The sequence below is a fragment of the Haliaeetus leucocephalus genome, unplaced genomic scaffold (genome assembly GCF_000737465.1).
Source record: "Haliaeetus leucocephalus isolate CR32 unplaced genomic scaffold, Haliaeetus_leucocephalus-4.0 Scaffold984, whole genome shotgun sequence".
NCBI lineage: Eukaryota > Metazoa > Chordata > Aves > Accipitriformes > Accipitridae > Haliaeetus > Haliaeetus leucocephalus.
In genome coordinates this window covers 634,774-657,638 of record NW_010973420.1, presented here as the reverse complement: position 1 = coordinate 657,638, position 22,865 = coordinate 634,774, and the positions used below count along the sequence as shown (strand labels likewise).

Below are 22,865 nucleotides of genomic sequence, written 5' to 3'. Positions count from 1 at the left end.
TACCTTGGTTAGGACATGAAAGATGTAGGGATACATTAACCCCTTCTTGTGCCTGTGTTCTGCCACTCTTAATACTTCAGGTGCTACAGGAGGTAATGGAGGGGTAGTAATATCCATGTGGTTTCTGGTGGGCATTGACAACAGGCATGGGATTTGTGGATTACTGGTTTGATTCCCTTTGACATCAGCTGCCTGACTTCCTGAAGAAGCACTAGAGGAACCTTCTGCCTATAACAGAACATACAAAATGAAGTGCTTTTGAATGTGTATGGAAACATACCAGGAGATCAGCCAAGAGAAACAGCAAATTTCCTTCTTCACCCACAATGAAAATAGTAAATCTTCACATCATGTTGTATCAGTATGTAGAATACATTATCCAAAGCTAGCTAAAAGATTTTCAGAAAATGTAAACTTTCAGCCATTGTTTGCTAGCAGAAGCAAAATTACTGAAAAAAAAATATTATGGTAAAGCTTTAACTTATTAACAGCAACAGTAATCATTATTTTAATTTTTAATTGCACATACAGAAGGGGGACCGGTGACCTCTTAATGAAATGTGAATGACCTCTTAACTAAGTATTTCCAATATGCTACCAGCGAAATGGGTTAACTGAGAGTCACAAAGTCTGTAATTTATCCAGACTTCCATTAACACATCCCTTCTCAGTTTTCATTTCTAAATGAAGCAGGTAAAACTACATAGTTCAATTTAAAGACATTTAAAATGTATAGTGTCTGAACTCAAAAGCCCTGTAAATGTTTTGTTGTTTGGTTTTTTTTTTTAAATAAAATTCTTTCGTAAAGAAGCAGCAGCAGCTTGTAAGAGAAAATGGCAACATTTTCTGACTGCAAGATAAAAGTGGCATTTTATTCTATTTCTAGAAATGTAGTTCACAAATTTATAGGAAAAATATGACACACAAAAATATACTGTAAACCTCCCAGTGAATAAGCCTTTTGTAAGCATTTATGTTGTATCTCTCACAGATACTACCAAAAAAAGTAGAGTTCATTCCCCAAAATCCTTGTCTTCAAAACAAAGCTTTTTTTAGCTTAAGAGTTCATACTAGTCTTGTGCCTATATAAACCATTATAGCAATATTAAAAAGTTTTGAGACTGAAATTTAATTTATTCACTTGATGATACATCACACATGAGTATTTTTACAATTTGTGTAGAAAACTTCACATTCTTCATAAGACTTTAAAAGGAAAGCTGAAACAGAAATGGCGAAAGCCATGAAATCCCACAGAACGAGTAACATAAAAAATAGGCCCAAACAAGCTCAGCTTGTTCACTACAGGCTCTTATGAAAAATACAAACTTGCATGTAAAAAGCAAAAAAACCCCACACAACCTCCAAAACCTTTCTATAGAAAGGTGTATATTAGTAAAAACATGGTCTAGCAAAATTTCAAAGGGGCAATATTATTTTCAGATTACATTTTAAGCACACAATCAAAGAGGATGTTACTGAAAGATTATATTTCAGAGTTGGTAATCTAGACTTCATTTTATTTATAAAAATGAAAATATACAGAAGAAATGGTTAAAACCTGTAATCCAGAACACTTCTAACAAAATATACAAATACAGAATGTTTTTATAAATACGAGCTATCACAGCTCTATTAATTCTGTATTATATTATCAAATATTTCTTTATCTGTTTAAGGATTTTTGTCCCCGTCTTCTACTACCCCAGCAACTAAAAGTCAGTGATACTGGACCACAAAGAGAAGTTTATAGAACTGCTGATTATTGAGGGCACGGAGGGGAGAAGACAAAAACCCCCAAATGATAGCAATGCTTTCCCTGTTTGCACTACCCAGGTTCCTCCTGGATTCGCTCCAGCAATATTCAAACACCTAAGCTGAGAAACTACCACAGTTAAAAGTATTTTCTTTTCTTTAGTGATATACATCCACCCAAATGAGATGAGTATACCTTTGTCATGTATAATCATGCAGTGAGACAACTACGAGCAAGGAATTTTGACATTTAAGTCAAGTGAAAGGAGCATCAACATTGCTGCTTCCTGCCTGATCTATGCTACATTTTCAGCACTTTAAAATCACCTCAGAAATTCACATAGCTCATTCAGTTGAAATCTTCAGGAAATATTTCTTTTTTTTTTTTTTAAATCACTGATATATAACTCTCTAGGAAATGAGTTCATCTACAAAACGTACTCATAATCCTCCATGTCATGCTCAAAAGATGCAACTGTTCTGCTACTGAAGGCTGAAGAAGTGGTTTGATATAAAAAAAAAAAAAAGGCAAGTAAAACTCACAAGCATTTATACATTAAATTGGATGCACTTAAGTTGGACTCCATGCATATATCTATTGGAAAGCTTAATCACTGCTTATACAGCTCTAATTCTGCGTGTACGAAGACAGGCAGCCAGACATGCTGTGCAGCATGTCCCACCCATCCATTGCCCAGCTCCAGGGGAGGCACCACTGCTGCTGCGGCTGCTCCCCGCCTCCACAGGACATCCTGCTGTGCAGCACACATGCAGGGCTGCAGCTGGGACGCACCGGGCTTCAAACATGGCCCGTAATACAGAGGAGAAAGGAATGTAATAGGTCAAATTAGCATTTGCATATGGTGACTAATCCACAGGCAGATACAGTTATCGTACGGGGCGTAGTCTGCAAAAATAATAACCACTGATGGATGAAATCATCAGCTTGATATTTTAAGCACAAAGCCCAAGTTTACTGGAATTTCTATGCCAAAGATACAGGGAAAATGTTCTGTTTGTCTACAGCATAAGTAACTCGTGATTGGGTCTTTTTGACACAAAATTAACAGCTGGTGTACAGTTCCATCATGAAGATGCAGAGGTATTAAGTGCAAATGCTTTGAATGTTCTTTCCAAACACGGTTCAAACTTGGAATAGACCATCATACTCTTAATTTGACAATGGTTTTAAATCTTGAAGAAATTTAATAGGATAATATTAAGTCTTTATCAAGGGCTTAGTTATCCCATCCATTCTTAGTTAAGTAGCAATACAGTTTAACTGGTCCCACAGAGCTACTTTAGTATGTATTATGTGAAATTCATACCAGGTGGTTATGAAGGACTTTTACTCCTCAGCTGAGCTTTAACACACCTACAATGGTCTGTGGCTAACATTGAAATATGTTAGAGCTGTTCTCACTACACTGTAGGTTATATGACATGGACTCTGAACCCACAGACACTTAGATCACTATACTCCTTAGTAAAAATCAAAATAAGGCACTACTGTAAACACGGATAGCAATATCTAAGGATAAGATTGTTAGCTAAGGAGTAAACAAGTTTATTGATTTCTTTCGATTTTGTATTTTCTAACACATCCTTTTTAATTTTCATTTTTATGTATATGCTACAATATTCCTTGGAAAACTTACTGTACTTTAAAGCTGTTGTTTTGTAATTCACAAAAAATGTGTAAAGGCTTACACTAAATCCTACAGATCAATACTGAAAATTCTACTCAGAGTTTGTTGTAATGCTTTAATACAAAATAATAAAATGTGATGTTTGGAACTTAAGGAATTACCTTTGTTTGGTCTCCCAGCTCTCCACGAGTTTGACTTTCTGACTGGGTTCCTGTTTTTTCCCAGCCTATTTTGTTCCCACTGACATGGCTGAAGGACAACATAAAGAAAAACATCATATTAAAGTGTTGTTTAAGATACAATGGGATAAATCCTTTGTGACTGTTATTGGAACTATGGGCCAGAGACTGTGATTAAGGGATGCTTTGTATTAGAAATGTCAATTTGTAGCAGTCTTGAAGAGACTTTAATACCGACATTTGTTCATTTACACTATGTCAACATTTGGATTGTACTGAAAAGCTGTACCTTACAATGACTAAATAATGTTCATGCAGGAAAAATTCTTGATTGAACTTTAAATATTTGTCACTATGCCAAGTAATGTCCCTCAATTAGAGGGCTATTTCTCCAAACTGCAATATAAATGACACTGTCTAGATTTCAGTTTCTAAATTTATTCAACATTTATTGCATAAAATGCATAAGGCAACACTATCAAAAACGCTGAAAAACATCTTGTATTGTTTTTTTTCTAAAGCAGGTACATTTCCAGTTCTGTGCTGCATGGAAGCCATGCAAACTTACTCGATTTACTAAGCAAAACACATGATAATATTTAAAGTTGATAGACTGCATCAAAATAGTGAAGTCCAAGCCATCATGCATAATTGTAGACACATTCAGAATTTAATACCCAGTAGTAACATACTATTATACACAACCCCAGATTTTTAGAGGCAATGACAGACCTGGTACAGCCCCAGGCTTTGATTCTCACACAGTAAGCCACTACACCTAACAAGACAAAGGTAAACACGAACTGCCTCTGTTCAAATTTCCTTTTTGTAGGTCAGGAAGCAGTAATTAAATGAAAGTCTGCACAACTTTATATTGCCAAGGACAGACATATGATCTAGTGGAAGTCAGGAACACTTCTGCAGTAAACAAGGCACATTAGTAGAACAGAGCAAAAACAATTTCACTGCTGCTTTGTTCCACACATAGCCTGTCAACGAGGGCTCTTAAGTCACTGTCCTATATGATGAATTTCTGACATTCACACCAGGTTTCTTTGCAAAGTCACATTATCCCAAAATTTAAGAAGAGTAAACACTACCAATTCAGTGAAGTTTCATAGTTTTTAGCTACTGAAATTTTAATGAATTATACTGTGAAGTAGGAATATTTCTTTTATACAAAGTAAAGAACTCAAAGGCTTTATGACATTTACCAAAATTTCACTCTGTCTTTCTTTCAATAAAACATAAGGGCAGAAGTGGAAAAACACCCAACATTATTCGGTTTTGGATTTCTGCTTGTTAAGGAACAAGGCGACTAGAGTAAACCATGGATGTGTTTGCGGTCATAGTGACCTAAAACTATTTTTTTAACGTCTTACCATATCACTAATTTGCAGATTTCTTACTTTCAGGATACTGGTGAACGATTTTTAAAGTAGATTTATTTTAACAGAAACAAGAGTAAGAAAACATCCTCATGTAAAACTTACTTCACTGCACCTCCATTGCCTTCATCATTGTCAGAGGACGAAGATGTAGAAGAGGCAGGAAAATAGGTTGAATCCACGTGATTAGGGCTCCCACTCTGAGCTGGATTTATTGGAGAAGATCGTTCATACAATGGTGTATGTTTTCCTTCATGAGGAATGTTACTGTAGTTGTTCTGCTCAGAAAGACTTTTTCCACCTGTTTCCAAGGTGATGGCTGGCTCAGAGAGACTATATGGGTATGGACCCTGACCTTGGGCCCCACCCTGATTGGACATCTGCTGGGCCTGAAATAAAGTGATCTTTCTTAAGTAGAAGGTAACAAAAAGGCTTTTCTTTTAAAATAAAATACATTTTTTAATCAAGCGGCATTTTCGAAATGCACACATCAAATCTCAGCCATCTTGGACATCCTTAAAAATTGCTCTACCAGAGTCTGTAGCATCACCATAGTTCCAGACTTAAAATTCAATCAGTGAACACCCATGCTAAAAAAGTTAGATTTACCTTTCCCACCTAGATTTTAATTTGATGAGCACAGCAGGTTTCTCCCAAGGAGAAGGGCAGAGGGCTATACTTACCACAGGTTTTGCTTGTAGTGAGGTCTGTGGAATGTTAAGCATCTGAGAAGGAACATATGGTGGCACTATCCCAGGCATACCAAACTGATTTGGTCTGGCTGCTGTAATGCAAACAGGGAGGAAGGGAAAAAAAGAAGAGAAAAAAAACCAAGAAAAAAACCCAAACACTCATGAAAATGCTCACTATTTGACACAAATGTTACCCTTTTTATACTTTTGCTTCTATGGTTTATTTATTCTTGTTCTGTTAGCATTACTATTTTCTATGTATATGCCTTTAAGTAGTTTCATTCATTTTTGCCATTTAATAAAAATACTCAGTAGCTTGTGAAGTCTATTTTACTTGTCTCACCTTCTCTTACTGCACATTTCTATTCTACCTGGGAATCAAAGGAAGCTTAAAAATAAAAAAAAAAAGCCCAAGAGATGTCATAATGAAGAAGCCAGCAAAAAGAATGTCACACAGACACATAATGCTGGCACTTCCTATCATTTGAATATTTGACCTAGAGTAGCCTTAATGCCCTTTAATGCAGGTCTGTGAATGTAAATAAGAGACACCCCCCAAAAAAGAGAAGAAAAAAATCTGGATTAATATACCAGTATGGTAACTGGAAATCTTTAGAAAATTTCAGCTCAAATTATGTTTTAGTGTTAAGGAGGAGGTATGTGTGGTAAATCCTGTGATCATACAGTTCATTTGTAAGCCTTGAGGATGATCTGCAATGCCAGAACAATTCATGGTTGCAATTTAAGCAGGTATGTTATGACATCGAAAAATCACAGACTCTAAAGGGATTTCTAAAGCATGTCAGGTAAGTCCAGTGAGAAACACGAAATATGTTTTATGGAATATAAATAGAAACTGTCTTCACGATTGGAACCGGTCACCAGATTTCAGTTGTTTACAGCACCAAACTCTCAAGTGTCCTAAATCTAGAACCGATGCAGCAATAGCTAAGAAGAAAATCAGTCCAGGTTGTTCTCCTCTTTTTGGGGAAAGAACACAATCTCTACCCATATCCTATGAATACCTTCTTTTGAAACCTCATATTCAAGGGCCAATGAAAATTGCCAGAGAATATAAACATTTTTACAATGTTACTATTTCTGGTTTAGAGTTATCCCAGGTTTTAGTTAAAACAAAAAGCCTTTTTTCTTTAATTACTTACCTAGGTAATGTGGTGGATGAAATGGCATAGGTTTATTAGTTGCCGAGTAATAAGCAACTGCTCTCTTAAATCGAGTAACTTTGTCATCTGTTCTAGACTAAAACAAACAAACAAAAAGATCTGTCAGGAGCAAATCTGGGCATGTAATCTATAGGTCAGCACTATACTGTAGAGTAGTTAACGTATACTATATCACATACAGTATTAAGACCTATGGACCCTTGAGGACTATAGCACGACTCCAGCCCAAGAAATATTATGCCAATCCATGTAAGGATAAAGCTTGAAAATACTGTCTTCATGTACCACTGATTTTCAATGACAGTGCACAAAGCCAGACTACAAAACCCCTTTGGTTATCAAGAATTTAACTTTAAAGCACTGAGGGTAAATGCAGTATTTCTACCTTCGGAAGGATGGAAAGCGCAATTAGAGTATCTAAGACACTGCATATACTTATAGGTTCCTATTACCAACTGATGCAATACGATATTTTTATAGAATGCAATTCTTCAACACAAACATATAGTACAATTGGTTTTAAAAAAAAAAAACCAAACCAGTATTTTGCTTTGTACTTTACCTGTGAATGTTGAAAAACATCTTTTGCTATGGCATCCAAATCAGTGGTGTCCTGAATATTACGGACGTAGTCAGCTACAGCTTTGATCACTACGTCACAAGGTGGTAAAACTAACTGGTGAGCACGTACCTATGCAAACAAACATACAAGCCAGTATGAAATAACAGGGTAGCCCAAGATACTTCAGTTACACACCAGAGAATTAAACTATTTATTTACTGAAAATATATTCAACAAATTCCATGTTGCCAGATTTAGTATCTAAGTATTTTGGGGCTTTCAACCTTGTTTTTAAGACTTCACCTTAAACAATGACTCATGTTTTTCATCTATGGTATAGTTATATATATATGGGAAACCTCACCTCTACATAAATATTTGCTGGTTAAATATCAGCTCCAACAACAAACAAGGTCAACAATGCTTTCTAGCTAGACATTTCCTCCAGTGCAAAATGCTTTATCTAGTGAATACATCCATTTTATATACACATACATATATATATATATGCCAGAATATACTGTATTTTGACACAATTTATATTCTGAATGTAAGGAGGTATCAGAATTGATGAGAGATCCACTGGGAACAAGAAGATCTCTATGTACACAGAAAACGGAGGATTTGAAAAACAAATGGAAAAAAAGGAGTCTCTCAAGGAAACTTATTTTCAAGATTCTACAGAAATTGGCCTAAAAATCATTATTTGAAGATTACATGGTTTAATAATCCGTGCTTTCAAATTTTGGATATTTCATTATCTGTAGTAGAATATACTCATACAGCTTCACATTATATATAACATCTCAGGCAAGAAATTATTTTTATTTTTTTATAGTATACATCAACAAAGAATGACATGGATTTCTCTTGTTGCTATGATGTGAGCATAGTTATTTTCTCTTTCAAGCATTTCAATATCAACATGGTTATAGGGCTGCTTACTCTTTTTGCAGATACAGAGGAAATTCTTAAGATAATTCCATTGATAAAATAGTTTCAATATTCTGGCATTAAAATAATTGATGTTTTACCACCCAATGACAGATGTGTCTGACCTCCCATATTCACCAACTATTTTAAATGGATTAGAAACACATGCTTAAATGCAGGCTAAAAATTTCCCTCCAGTTTATGACCTGAGCCCATACCGACCATAGATTTGTCTACAAATCAGATTCCACAGTACAGTCTACTCAAGATGTTAGGAAAATGATCAATTCCCATTGATTCACTGGTCACTAACTCAGGCCATGGACTTTGTAGCAAAAGACCTCTCTTTGTAGTGAGAAGAAAGAGCTGGAAGAACTTTGTGGGACGACGTCCAAAGCCCCTACAGACGAAGCTCCCGCAGCTCAGCGACTGGCAGCTGCAGATGGATGTGCTGTACCAGGAAGTTTTAGACTCAGTTCTTTGGCCTGATCCCTTCTCGTGTCCACATGGAGAAAGGAGGGGAACTGGATAGTCCTGGAAGCCCTGGACTTCCATCTCAACACTCTCAATAGGCTCCTCCTGAAAATAAACTGAGGATTATTCAGCATATGATTATGGGAATTACTGCTCTTACATGCACTGCATGATCCTGTATGGGGTATAGAAACTTCACAGGTCAAGCAACCATCATGGAACACTGTGAAATTAAAAGCAGTGAGCGGTGGTGCTAGCTGGGTCTGAAGAGCTACTCAACCATAGGCAGTTTCTGTTACTTTCCCTCTGTGCTGCACAGTGTGCATGCTCAGAGGAACAGGAAAGATGTCTCCAACTACATGTCCTAAATTTTAGAGGATGCCTGAGGAATTTCTAAAAAATTCTGTGCAGAACCTCTGTACAATTCTGGAGCACTCCGTCTATGCCTATAGGGGCAGCTAGGTTTTTGCTTTTAACACATCTTAACCTGCTTATTTGCAAAATACAGTAATTCAAGACTTGAGAGATCATTATTATTATTAAACAGTTCAATTTTTTAAGAGATGAGAAAGTGTGAAAAATCTTTATGCTTGCATTCTACACAGAGGTATCATACTTTACTAGAAAATACTGCAATTCAGCCTTGTCAGAAATGTTTATGCAAAATTCTGATTAATACATCATTAGTTTTATCGTTGCAACTTTAAGGTCTGTACCACAACCCCTTTTTATTTTATATGGAGTCTACCATACGTAATTATTTTCTTTCCTACCCTTATTTGATCCACTTATTATGCAATTTCTTAGACTGGCTTATTCATATTAGGGCCATGGAATTTTTGCCCAGATTCCCATTTTTATTAATTTCTTTCTCCTAATGTCTACTTTCTACAAATGTCAGGATATTCATTCTATACCTGGTCATTCTTTACCAGAGAAGCTCCACATTTTATGAGCCTAAATTAACAGCTTTGCTCTGTGTAGTCAGTGGCACGGTAATTATTTCTACTTCAGATAGTAAAATCTAAATTTTCACTACTGTGCATTCTGAATATATACACCAATACTAAATACAGATCACATTTGCATGTAAGCTTACAGTCCTAAATATTGATAATAAAACTTTGTACCCAATCTGCAAGCAGAAGTAATAGATTTTCTTCCCACTGGTAATCTAAGACGTTTTATGAACACCTACCATTTTATTTGTAGTTCTAACAATTATACATCTCTAAAGCAGCTGAATCATAACATGGCTGTGTCATGCTAGATGTGCTCTCTGCACAATCCCTTGGAAAAGCCCTGCATTACTACCTAAGTGTTGCTGCAATCTCTGCTTGAAAATTCAGTGGATGAAAGGAGTAAGCAATCTATCATTAGTTTTATGTGATCTCCAAGATAGTAACAAACGATAAGCAGTTAACATCAGGAGAAGACTTCACATCACTTTAGCACTAATATTCAGCTCAGGCCCTAGAAGTATGAAGCTCAAGTGAGACATGTTAAGGGCTTACCATGCATATCGCCCCCAGTTTAGCTGCTTTCAAACAAACAGCCTAAGGACCTCACTGGAGCATGGCCTTATTTCCTGAAGTGAAACCTTCTGAAAGTATGTATTACAGATTTAGAGTATTTCAGGTATTTGCATTTTATTTTCTTTTATTCTGTTTCAAAGATATCCAGTCCAGAAGTGAGAACACCCTCAAAACTAAAAATGTTGTGACCTACACAGAAGCCAGAAAAGTGGAGAAATAAGATGTACTTTCCTCATATTAAAGAAGAAAAGATTTCTATTCATTGTAGAACTTTCCAGAAATCCAAACTGTTGATTTTGTACTGAATCATAAATAATGTTTCTAATACTGTGTGCATTTAAATGCAGGCTAAGTCTTACTAAGGGTGAGGTATGGGAAAAATTAAGACTTAACAGCAAAAGTTACAGAAAACATGTTCATGGTTCAAACTTACTTTTAGCTGCACACAAAGCATTTGAGAGCAAAATCAGCATCATATTTAACAAGTTTCTCATTGTAAGATTTCTTCTTAGAAGATATTTTTTTCCTTATCCACTACAGAAGAGTTTCAGACAAGCAACAACATGGGAAATCAATTTTGGAAAGGCAAACATGGAGGTGGATCACACACTTGGAGGATATCAGGTTAGAAAGCATGACATCTGAAAACAGCACAGTTTCTTTGCTAGTTGTCAAAGAACTACTTAAATTTCAGGACAGACCTCTGATAAAAATCACAAGCGACCTATTAATGCACTCTGAAAATATTAAGTGGGGAAAGGAAATTAATTCTACATAGGTATTTGTCAAAATGAGAGGCCAAGCTGCTACAAGATAAAAATGTCTTGGTTTTGACAAAATAAACTTGCAAAAATGCTTTATTGAAAGAGAATAGACTCACATATGCATAACTCCATGGGACTTTCAGGACCATATAAAGTACCTAAGCTACACTTGGGAAAAGCTCCCCAGTTCTGGGACAACCCCAGTTGCCCACTGTCTCCAGGAAGCGAAGCCTTTAAAAGCTAATCGACACAAGTACCAGCATTTACTGTTGTGCCTGCTGGAAACAGATAACCCGTTTAGTTTTATTTTCAAACCACTAAAAAAGAGACCTCGAACAATCAGTTACTGTGAGATGACACATAGTGAACTTTTTTTTTTCCACTGGTGAGAGAAAAGGCTGAAGATATAAAGAATACTACAACAAATTGCCTGGGTTTTGTTATTTTTGTCTAGTAATTTCTATTAGAGATCGCATCCAAACTGTTTGGATCTTGTATCAGCCTTCGAATGTTAAAAACATTTAATCTTACAAGCTTGTAGTGCATCTGATCTAATGACATGCTTTCTGAAGAGGCAAGAAGTTCCCTGGATGACTTAAAATCCTCTCAAACCAGCAAAGCTCAGCTTTTCCCTGAAGACTGGGTTAGTCTATCAGCAATTCTCTCTCCTCCTCCCTCCATCCTGGTTGGGAAACTGACCTGTTTCTACTTCTGCATGTCTTGATGGTAACAAGAATACATACAACATGGAGATCATTTGCTAACAATTTATACACACAGGACTCTGAGAAAACCAAATCTAAACGGAGGAACAAAAATGTCAGGAAGAAAAGAGAGAGCAGAAACACAAACCAAAGATGTGATACGGACAGACTTCATATGAGACAACCCGCATGACAACCCTGCACACTACCACGAGTCAAGGGCTGGGCTGCCATCCAGAAAGACCTAGACAAGCTAGAGGAACGAGACAACAGGAACCTTAAGAAATTCCACAACTACAAAAGCAAAGTCTTGCACCAGGGCAGGAATAACGCCTGGCTACTCTGCAGGCTGGAGTTGTGCCAAAAAGGACCTGGGGCTCTTGGAAGACAGCAAACTGAACACGAGCCAGCAGGGTGCCCTGGCAGCAGAGAAGGCCAGCTGCACCCTGGGCTGTGTAGCAGGAACATGGCCAGCAGATCGAGGGTTCTTGCTCCTCAGTGCTCGTTAGACCACCTCTAGAGCACTGCATTCAGTTTTGGGCTCAAGCTAGATGTCAAAAAAAGCTGAGCTAGTTCTGCAGAAGGCCATCAAGATGGTTAAGGAGTTGGAGCACTTACTCTGTGAGAAGAGGCTGAGGGAATGGGGCTTATTCAGCCTGGCAAAGACAAGGCTTTGGAGATACCTAACAGCAGCCTTCCAATACCTACAAAAAGGCTGTCAAGCACATGGAGCCGGGCTCTTCACAGTGGTGCACTGTGGAAGAACGAGAGACAAGAGACATAGCCTGAAACAAGATGGGTTCAGACTGTATGCAAGGCAAAACATTTTTACCATTGGGACTGTCAAACCATGGAGCAGGCTGCCCAGACAGGTTGTGCAGTCTCCAACCTTGGAGATTTTCAAGACTAGTCTAGGCAAAGCCCTGAGCAACCTGTTCTGACCTCAAGCTGACCATGCTTTTAGCAGGAGATTGGACTAGATGACTTCCTAAGGTCCTTTCTGACCTGAATCATCCTATGATGACCCTTAGCATTAAAAAAAACCAAACAATAAAAACCAGACAGACACTTTAAGCATCTCTTAAGAGTACTACCTTTGTTATCTGAGCAGCAGCAAATTACCTAAGCACCTACTTAGCATATTAGTCTCCCTCTGGCAGACACCCTCTGAAGTCAACAGAGAAAGACAAGAATTTCCTAGAGCAATTCAGAGAAGGAGCCTAACCTGCATATTCTGGATTGCTGTCTGGAAGCATCTCTCTGCCTCTCTACTGAGATGAAACAGCTAAGGAGATTAGGTTTCCCCACATACTCTTCTTTTTCAAAAAGGGAGACTGCATTAAGACTTGTTTCTAAGGTTACCTTGTGAATAAAGAGTCAGAACTTCTTCAGTGGTATGTGCTCCCAAATAGGTACTAATTCATTCCAGAGATAAGAAACTGCCCTCCTAGTATCATTCTGATGGTATTATACATTGATCTTGAAGCTCCATACCATAAAAGCTTTCCCAGAATAAGAACGAAATTCTATTTGTCTTAAAGATAAATCCCAAAGCACACAAATAAAAAGTAGTGTAAGGCTAGTTTCCAAACAAGGTCTAGTGGTCAAATGATTTCTCAGAAAGTCTACCAACTCCTTTCTTGTTTCAGCTTCTGATTCAGGTGGTCACTTCAGTGAACTCTGCTCTCAGCCAGGTAACAGGACACAAGCACAGGTCTACACATTTATTAGATGCATTATCTGTTTACACAGGGACATTTAGACAGACAAGATCCTGACTCACAACAGCTTGCAGTGTCAGTTTTTGATTCTTTTTCACTTTTGCAACAATAGCAATTGAAATCTCTTCATTTAAATTTGTCCATGGAACTTTTAACAGTTTTGCTGAGCTGATAGTCATTGCTGGTGTCTTCTGAAAGGCATGACTTTTTATCCAACATGTAGAGATGTTGTCCTGACTGTTAGGTTCATTTCCTTCTGACATGAAATACGGATTCTTTGCTCAGGTTTCTATTTCCCTTCCTTTTTCCCATTTCTACTCAGCTGTTCCTAGATGAATGCACCACCCTCATGTCCCTCTTTTAAAGAGGTACTGGTTCCCCACTTTTGCTTTTTTCCCACCTCACTATATTGACAGCAAAGCAGACACACCAATTTTCTATCAGTGAAGACTGGTAGTTTCTTTTCTAAGTTACGCTTTTTAATTGGTGAACTAGAAAAGCTTCTCTTATAGGAAAAGTAACCATTTTGCTACATCATAATAAAAGATAGATAAAGAATGCAGAGAATAAATTGTACATTATTAACTGTCATAGTCCTCACTGAAAAACAACAAATCAGGCCATAGGGAACTGAATCTGTTATGCTCAAGACCATACTGTCTTAGATATAAAAGATTAAAATCTTTACACAATGAGAAAAAGTTTTCTAAATCCTGAGTTGTTAGGGCCCTTAGTTCCCCAAGTACGGAGAATACTCAATGGTAACTCTAAATAGACACAACAAAGCAAAGTTTGTAAGTATAGCCCAGGGATGACATCCTGGGCAACCACAACAACCTCCCCCCCACCAGTTCCAGTTTTCATGACAGCTTGCACTTTTTGTAACTGTTCTGAAACTACTTCTTGCTATCAAGCTTGTGGCTAATACAAACGTGTCTTTTAGGGTTTTTTTAAGCATTCATAAACTTTACAAGAAATATTGCTTTCTGCACATCTACAATTAACAGAAGAGGTCTCCACAGAGAGCTATAATGACATCATTGACATACTAGTATGTCAAATGAAATTAAATTGAATTAATGAGCTACTGAAACAAGTTATAATTTCAAGCCATGAGCACTGTTGAAAGTGAAACTAAAAAAAAAAAGAAAAAGAAAAAAGCAAGTTGTTCCATGACCAGTAACTAATGAAGATTGGTTTCCTGTAGACTTGTGTCCTTGTTGCTCTAGCCCTTCTTCCTTCTCTCCCTTCGACATCATTATCAGCCAGGAGACAGAAATGCTGTGGTTAGTTTAGGGCTATGTACTTAACAACTAGCCAGCAAGCTGCTGTGAAATTAAACAAATCATGTTTTGTGCTAGCCTTTTCCCTCAGTAAGGGCACTAATTTGGATCTTTTTCATTGGTAACAGTGTATCAGTTTTCACAGAGCCGGTAACAGCAGAATGGGAACCGCTTTCAAATCTGATTATCATTGGCCAACAGATTAAATAAATACAGGGAGGACTGCCGAAGACAGACCAGTGAGGCTCTAAGGAAACAAGTTACATTTCCTTAGGATGCCAGCTACAAAGCCCAACTGGTGTTTCTGCTGAAAATGTAAATCTAGAAGCAAAGATGACAAATATCTGATCCTCATTCTAGTCAAGTAAATCAGTATATATTTAGAAGGCTTTTCAGAAGGTCTAGGTGTCTGAAGTCATATACTGAACTGGCTGTAAACAAGTCTGCTCAGCCTAACACACAGAAGAGTATTCTGAACATAAAGTTTATTAACCACTTTGACAGAATTCCTACATTTCAACCTTTTTAGTAAAAAAATGAAAATATAGGCACACTCTTTCAGTCTTTCATTTTTTCATCTCAAGTTTTATAAGGAACTTTATAAGCAAACATGCATGCATATTTTGTTTTGCCACTACAATGTGCTGACACTTACCTTTCTAAACACAGGAGCGGCAGCAAAATAGGGGATGAGCGTAACATCAAATTGTCACAGCTGTTCACTAAACAATGCACGTACAAGCCTTAAAAACTCTGCTGAAAATCTTGAAGCTGTTTTTAAATTCTATCTTCAGCAAAATAAGTTAAAATTTTTCAATGCTCAATAAACTTTTGGAACAGAAGGGGGGAAAAAAATCCGCCTATTTTTGTTGTAGATACAACAAAACGGTTACAGAATTTACAAAAAGCAAATCAATCAGCTGCATGGTAACACCTTAGGAGAAAGGGGAAAAGATAAGTCTATTGTGGCAGAGAGAAAGAAAGGTCACTACTATCCCATTCTTTGATGTGTCCAGTTTCCCTTTTATAGCTGTCTACTTGGCAGATGCACAAAGCAAGTGTGATGAAGCAGCAGAACAGACATACTGTAAACTAAGAGCATCAGATCCAAGTTACTTGTCTCAAAAAAAAAAAAATCCACTGAAGGCCACATTAGCTTTCTTGTGCAACCCATTCTCTAGCATATTTAAGAAATACAGAAAACTATTACACACAAACTCAGATCAGTAGAAAATAAAACAATATGGTAGGAAGATATCCAGCTAATTATTTTTGACAGTTGAAGAACATGACTAAACAAAAAATCCTCCTCTTAAAAACAGAAAAGAGTAAGAAGCTACATTCTCAAAGCCAAACGACACTGAAGCTATATGGCTTATGTAGCTGAAATGCACTGAGGGGGATCACAAAGACTAAGTTTAGCCTTGTAAGGCTAATGGCCCCACGTATCCTCTGTAGTCAACAGAGAGGGACTGAGACACCAGGGGGTGACCAAAAACAAAAGCCTTGCATAGCTGCTGTGAATTAACCTATTACACTGCTCTGATTAACTATTATGATTGATTTTAGCTTAATTGCTCGTAGTTGTATTAAGTTCGTACCTTAAGTGAAGCTAGTGGATGTTCTGGACCAAGTAAACTCCAATGAAAGGAAGCCAAATCTTCATCAGGTAGAATATGATTACCTAGAACATAATGCAGAACTTAAGTACACCATAAAATGTTACATACTGTTTCTACATACAGCAAAACAAATTTGCAATCAGTCCTCAATTCCCGATCAACAGGATTAACAAAGAGAGATTAAACTTGCAGATACCTTTTTGTTAGTCTAGAAAAACCTAATTAGCATGCTGCCGCTGCAGCAAGATATACTTCCCTCTGTTCGAGGAGCACTCTTCCATGAAACCCAGCTCACTTACAGAAGCAACAGAGCCAGTCACAACACACAATGTCAGCCTCAACCTGGCATGTCCTATTAGGGGATCCTCAATTGGATTTAGTAATGCAGGCGCAACAGTGTAAGAACACACTCTATTGCTCTCCAACACAAGCCGGTAAGCCCTTCCTGCATCCCAGCACGTGCCATTCCTGACCTGCATCAGAGCTGCCTCTGGAACCTGCACTCTGTTCCATCATGCAGCGTGGGTCAAGCAGCAAGCCACCAGGTAGATTTATTTAACCTTCAGGAACATGGGCAGCTCTGATGACACTTAGCAGGTTCCCAATTCCTAAAGTTTCTTTTGCTGACCTGACCAGGTCAGACAGGAGCCTGGGTTGGCAGCATCAAAGTAATTGGGAACTCAAGTAGTAGTTTCAATGAACAGAGATAGTGGCTGTATTTACCAAGCTGTTCATACCAAATGGAAGATCAGTTAAATTATTTTGAGTTTTGGTGGTTTTTTCTCCCCCAAAGCACATCACGCTCAGAAAAAACCCTAAAAAATTCTTACTAGGAAGTATTTAAAACATTTGAATTAATCAAAGACTAACTAATCAACCACTGACAGAGTTCAGTGTCTGTGGAGCCAAACTTGACAAAGAGCTAAACAGAATGTATTACTACACTTATGATAGAAAACCTAAGGATATTTTCAATATCTGGTTTTATAGAGCAGCAGCTTAGCAGTGAATGCATAGTTCTCATTACTGTTAATATATTTAGAGTTGTTTTTTTTTTAAATTTCACAGTTTGGACAGCATCTTGAACTCTCATCTACTCATAAAGAATATGACAAGATTCTTTGATTATGACAGCAATTGTTTACTTTCTTAGTATTTTGCTTGTAAAATAATCTAGTTTGCTTTTAATGCTCTTTAACATGTGAAAACCAAGAAAGCTGTCTATTGCCTGGCGACTAGGAGATGCCCCCTTAGAGAGGGAAGTCTTCGTGTCCCATCAATACTTCTCCTACTGCTGAGATCTCCAGCAAGGAGACATTATGATCTATATTCATTAGGAGCTAAACTTTAAACTCAAATCAGAAAGATTCAACTAGTTTGTGTATAACAGCCACATTCTTACTAATCTAATCAAGGTAGGATTAGACAGCCTTTATAATGCAGGTCTGAAAAAATCAATTACAGCCAGACCACTAGACAGTTTTGTGATAACTAACAATAACTCCTGCAGATGCTAAGATTACCCTTTAAAATAGTCAGAGCTTCTCTCCCTTCCACCAAAACCTCAATCTTGTTTGGTCTCCATCTGTCATTTCAGTTAATTCCATCCCCTTGAACACACACATAAGACAGTCTGACCATTTGATCAATTCTCACCACATACTGAATTGTAGAATTTAGGATGTTGAAGAGCAGCAGTGTCTTCTGTAGTCCAAATAAGAAGTGATGCCTGTACTTACCTTACATAGTTCTAAAATTTTACTGAGGAACAGAATGAGACTACATAACTAAACATGTTACAAAGTACTGTCACAGTGGGAAAGAGATCGACGTTACATAAGCAACCTCTATTTCTTGACCTGGCTGAACAACCTCAACATATATTGATTTTTCCCGTTTTAATGGCTTATTATAGTGCATGCCTTAGGTTTTTTTAAAGCAATTAGATACTAATTGAAGCCACTGCCCTTTCTAAAGAGTTCACTAAATTACAGCCCTATACCTCACACTGTGTTTGTTTTTCTACTGCTGAAGCTTGGGTTTGGTTTGTGGTGGTTGTTTGGTTTTTTTTAATCATTCTGAAGTATTTGAGTCAAAATTTGCAAAAGGACCCAAATCAACTCCCTGTTTACATCAAAAGCAATTAGGACAGAACTTTTTAAGAGCACAGTCTGGGAGGATACAGTACCTTGGCCACATTTTAACTATCCATGACCAGGATACTCCTAGTATTATAAAGCTAGAACTACAAAACCCTTCTGCATGAAAAGCTGTAAGAAGGAAAAAGCTATAAAACAAATGAACCAACCATGGAATATACATAACCTTCTCAGAAAGTAATCTTTAAAAATTTGCCTGGTTGACACAGTCAGAAAACTATTTTGCTGGAATACTTCAACAGAGACTTAATCCCTGAACATATCTCAGTCCCAAATAATCTGCCGTTGAGAATATTTTTTTAATTGACCAGTTACGTGTCGTTCCTCAGGCTCCTCCAACTGCTGAATGTTTGGCTGAATCATTCAAGATTTTTTTTCCTCTTTTCAGCATCCCCAAATTGACCCTTGAAGCTAATGACAAGAAAGTACCTGAAGACAAAGAAGTTTGAGCTTTCTGTTTACAGGGAAATAGATTTGTAGACTTACAGCTGAATACTGATACAGCTGTTGTGACAGTTTTGGCCTTCTGTAATTGTAAACATTAAACCAGCATCTTAACTGCAATTATTTCAGAATACATTAATTTATTCCTACACAAAGTACTAGCATGGGGAGTTACACTGGTGTACCCAGAACAGAAGAGCAATGTAAAAGATTCATATGCCTTCCCATGCCTCTCACTTATTCCTTCCCATTGTGATTTTCTTTATTCTACTTATCAGGTTCAAAAAAGACCCAAAGAGGCCACGGGAGCAAGGGCAGAATAACCTGTGAAGCCAGACAAGCCCTCAGATATTACATAAAAATATAAAAATTTAGATCTGAATGAGCTACCCTGCTTTAAACAGATGCCACACTACACAAAATTAAGTGCCTATACGCATTTAGTGTTTCATTAAAAAAACCTGAGGTTACTATATTCCTAAGGTTGCAAAAGTTAAAAAATGTTGCCAGTACTTTAAGTCAAACAGTATCTGTTTGCTGTAACCTTATATAAGCATTGTTTAGATCACCAAATACTTAAGTTTCCTAATATTCATTAGTATAAAAAAAGAAACAAACACCTCATCACAGGAAGACCTCCAAAGTATCTTCTGTTCTAACTTTGACTTCCATAAACTTTACTCTATTCTGCTTACTCATACTGAATACACACACAAAAGAAATGCAAAAGAACACATGAAACTAAACTTGTAGCTGAACTGTTGGTTTTTGGTTTTTTTTTTTTTTTTTAACCTTTGTACCAATTTGGGAAAAAAAAAGCTACAAAATATCTCTCTAGTAATCATGTGAAACAACCTCAAGTTTCCTTCCCCTAAGAGCAAGCTGAAAAGTATTTTGTAGTGTAAGATATAAAGAGAGAAAAATATTCAGGAGTTTCTTGCATAAAGCTACAAAACCTTCAGAAAATTTACCAGAATATTTTTCACCTACCATTTAATATAATCAAGCAATGCCTCAACTGGCCATGCAGCTGTAATTCTGTGACAAGTTACAACGATGTCATTCACATGTATTTCACATTAATTCCATAAAGCGTATCTGCAACTGTGAAACTGCTTTTCAAGCAGTAATTCTTACTCACTGAATTGGCATGCAACAACTTATTTATAGACTCCAAAACAAAGCCTAGCAATAGTAGTCTGTCATGCAATTTACAGAGAGTTTTTGTTTTAAATAGCAGCTTAGCCAATCATCTGCCATTCTTCCATACAGCCATGTAGGCAGGTAACCATTCTGGATATGAAAAACCATATACTAACAAAGAGCAACTTCAACTAGTCAAATACTTGTGGCTTTGTAAAGTAAGATGCATTGGTTCTTTCCTTCTTAACATGGAAGGTACCTGCCTGGACTAGAAACAATTTAATGTTAAAGACTACTAAAATATTAGTATGCTAAAGCAATAATACATAGCCTCTCTCATTCACAGCTTTCAAATGATAAGTCTTACTCTTCTATCATGTATCCATACAAAGTCAGTAAGAAAATAAAAAGAAAATCCAGTTTTCTTAATTTGTTTGCTCAGTACGACAAGATCAAGAACATGGCTACTCCGTGCTTATTTACCCAAAAAGAAGTTAGAATGCTGTTCTAAATAGACCTTACTCACTGGAGTCAACTTTATTAGTAATTAATTCACTCTTCCATCTGAGAGAGTATGACAGCTATTCTCTACCACTGCTGTGGTAATAATGTGTGTTAAAATTGTCCCATTTAAGCAGAGATGTGAAACTGAAGTCCTTCCTATCTGTGCTCCTTAAAGATACTACACCATTTAGCATTAGAGGCAGGAGTGCTAAGAAACTATCCAAACAAAACTAATGGAATAGTAGGATGCTGGTCACCTGTGCTTTCAGAAATATGGAGTTTCACATTTCTGTATAATTTAGTATATAAATATATAAAAATAGTATAATTTATTTCTGGTGCAACTGACATGCTGTCGTATTTGTCCAATATTCATTTCTGAGGGAAAAAAAGCCCCTGCAATCCAAACATCTTCACTCCATATATGTTATTTTTAGGTAAAATACAAAACAGTCTGGAAGGCATATTATTAAAAGTAGACCTCATATACTATACAAGACCAAAACTAGTAGAACCACAATTGTCCCAATCCCCAATCCCTGCCCCCCCCCCCCAAGAACATTTTGGCTAGGCAGAGCTTTGCAGAATTTTTACTTTCTACTCTTGTTTCTAGACAGCCACAATTTGCATCGCTCGCAGGTCTCTACAAATTCGGCATGTCTGGCCTCATAAAAACGCATCCAGCCCACCTCAAGTATAGTAGGAATGTCTGAAACAAAGGGATGTCTTTCCCTAGGTGCTTTGTCAAATTATACACACATATTTTAAGACAGGTAATAGAAACTGAAATCATAAGTCTGACTAGCAGCATCGAGTTCTTTTATTACTTCACTTACCTAAAAGAGCAGCAAAAATAGGAAAGCGATTTGGATTCAGGTCCAGTTGCTTGGCAACTTCATGCATTAGGTATTGGCTTGTTGTGAGACTTTTCCCATTACGGCTCAGTTTTAGGGCATGGGCACTGAAATAGTAAGGGATGTTGCACAATGCATAATCGGAGTCATATGCAACCAAACCATGGAAACCTTTTTCTCTGCAGAAAGCAATTACTTCTTGATGATGATCCTCAATGCTCTGTGCAACCTATAGTGGAAGACAGAGTAATTAGCTACAGTGTTAAATTGCAGTACTGATTTATCACACATATTATGATATAGTGAGTCTTTCAGAAACTATATACGTGCATTTGAAACACTTGCAGTATATTTAAAGTAATTAGAAAAAAAAAATCCAGTGACACAGCATATATGGACAGGATGTAAGAAGCGCTCAGAAACACAATACACAGTTCTGGAAGCCTACACACTGAAGTGGCATTCCGTATTACTGAAATCATCTGAAGTAACTGTTTATTAAGAGAAAAGCTCAAACTCTAAACATATTACTATACCAATGTCTGTATTAACTCACGGGAAAAATCTTAAGGCTGTGGATGCTTAAGCAGTTCAGCAAGCCAAGATGCCCCCTTAAAAAGCAATCACATGATCACCTTTAAAGTTTTGCAGCCTTGTTTTAAAAGAAACAAACATAACCCTAGATGAACAGATGTAACTTTCTTGACCTTTCAAATGTCTACCTTGCTGTGTTAAGCCAAATTTTTTCCTCTTTCCACTTTCAGCCTAGTCATTTATGCACAGCTGTCTCTGATGGTGCAAATTGCTTCAAGTTTATAGCCCAAACTTCACCTCTCAACTCACGTTGCTTAGCAAAGCACATATTTTAGGCTATGGCAATCAGATGACTAGAACAGACATGTTGTGCAGGGGAGACATGGGCCAATTCCTAATGTTGGCAATATAAAAGCAACCCTTTCTTATCAAGAAGATTATAGTAAAACAAAAAAACGCCATGATGACAGGTTAGTACCTACAGTCCTGCATTTTTACACACCGTCAGGAACGATTACAACTACAGTTTGCATACAAGCACACAAAAATAAAGCCAGCTGAGTGCTTTTGATGCCTAATGCTTTTACCATCTACATACATAATAAACATACGGCGATTCAGAAAACCCCACAGAAGTTGGGTGTTGGTATAACCTACCCTCACCAAGTATTCGATTTTAACAAAAACGTAGATAGTAAGCTATCCCAAAACAGATTAGGACGAAACTATTAGTCTTCAGCCTCCACAGTACGCATGAATAACTACAGTGTTAGTGGCAGTGA

General features: G+C 37.1%; 1 protein-coding gene across 9 annotated transcripts in view; it reads right to left on the bottom strand.

The window, feature by feature from the left end:
- The window catches only part of FAM120A (family with sequence similarity 120A), a 49,515-nt gene extending 27,726 nt beyond the window's left edge, over positions 1–21,789 (bottom strand). For 4 of the 9 annotated variants that reach the window (XR_775429.1, XM_010584396.1, XM_010584398.1 and 1 more), the window contains exons 1-8: positions 21,532–21,789; positions 16,425–16,507; positions 7,410–7,538; positions 6,827–6,923; positions 5,655–5,755; positions 5,077–5,360; positions 3,566–3,653; positions 4–228 (exon numbers count right to left, since the gene is read on the bottom strand). Coding sequence is in view for 8 of the 9 variants with exons in the window: in XM_010584396.1 (XP_010582698.1) it covers positions 4–228; positions 3,566–3,653; positions 5,077–5,360; positions 5,655–5,755; positions 6,827–6,923; positions 7,410–7,538; positions 16,425–16,507; positions 21,532–21,598 (1,074 nt within the window). In the remaining variant the exon portion in view is untranslated. Of the gene's footprint in view, positions 1–3; positions 229–3,565; positions 3,654–5,076; positions 5,361–5,654; positions 5,756–6,826; positions 6,924–7,409; positions 7,539–8,683; positions 8,933–15,478; positions 15,546–16,424; positions 16,508–17,968; positions 18,042–21,531 lie in introns of those variants that run through there. The other 5 variants (XM_010584397.1, XM_010584399.1, XM_010584402.1 and 2 more) reach the window with 4 other exon arrangements.
- Between the last annotated feature and the right edge of the window lie 1,076 nt (positions 21,790–22,865).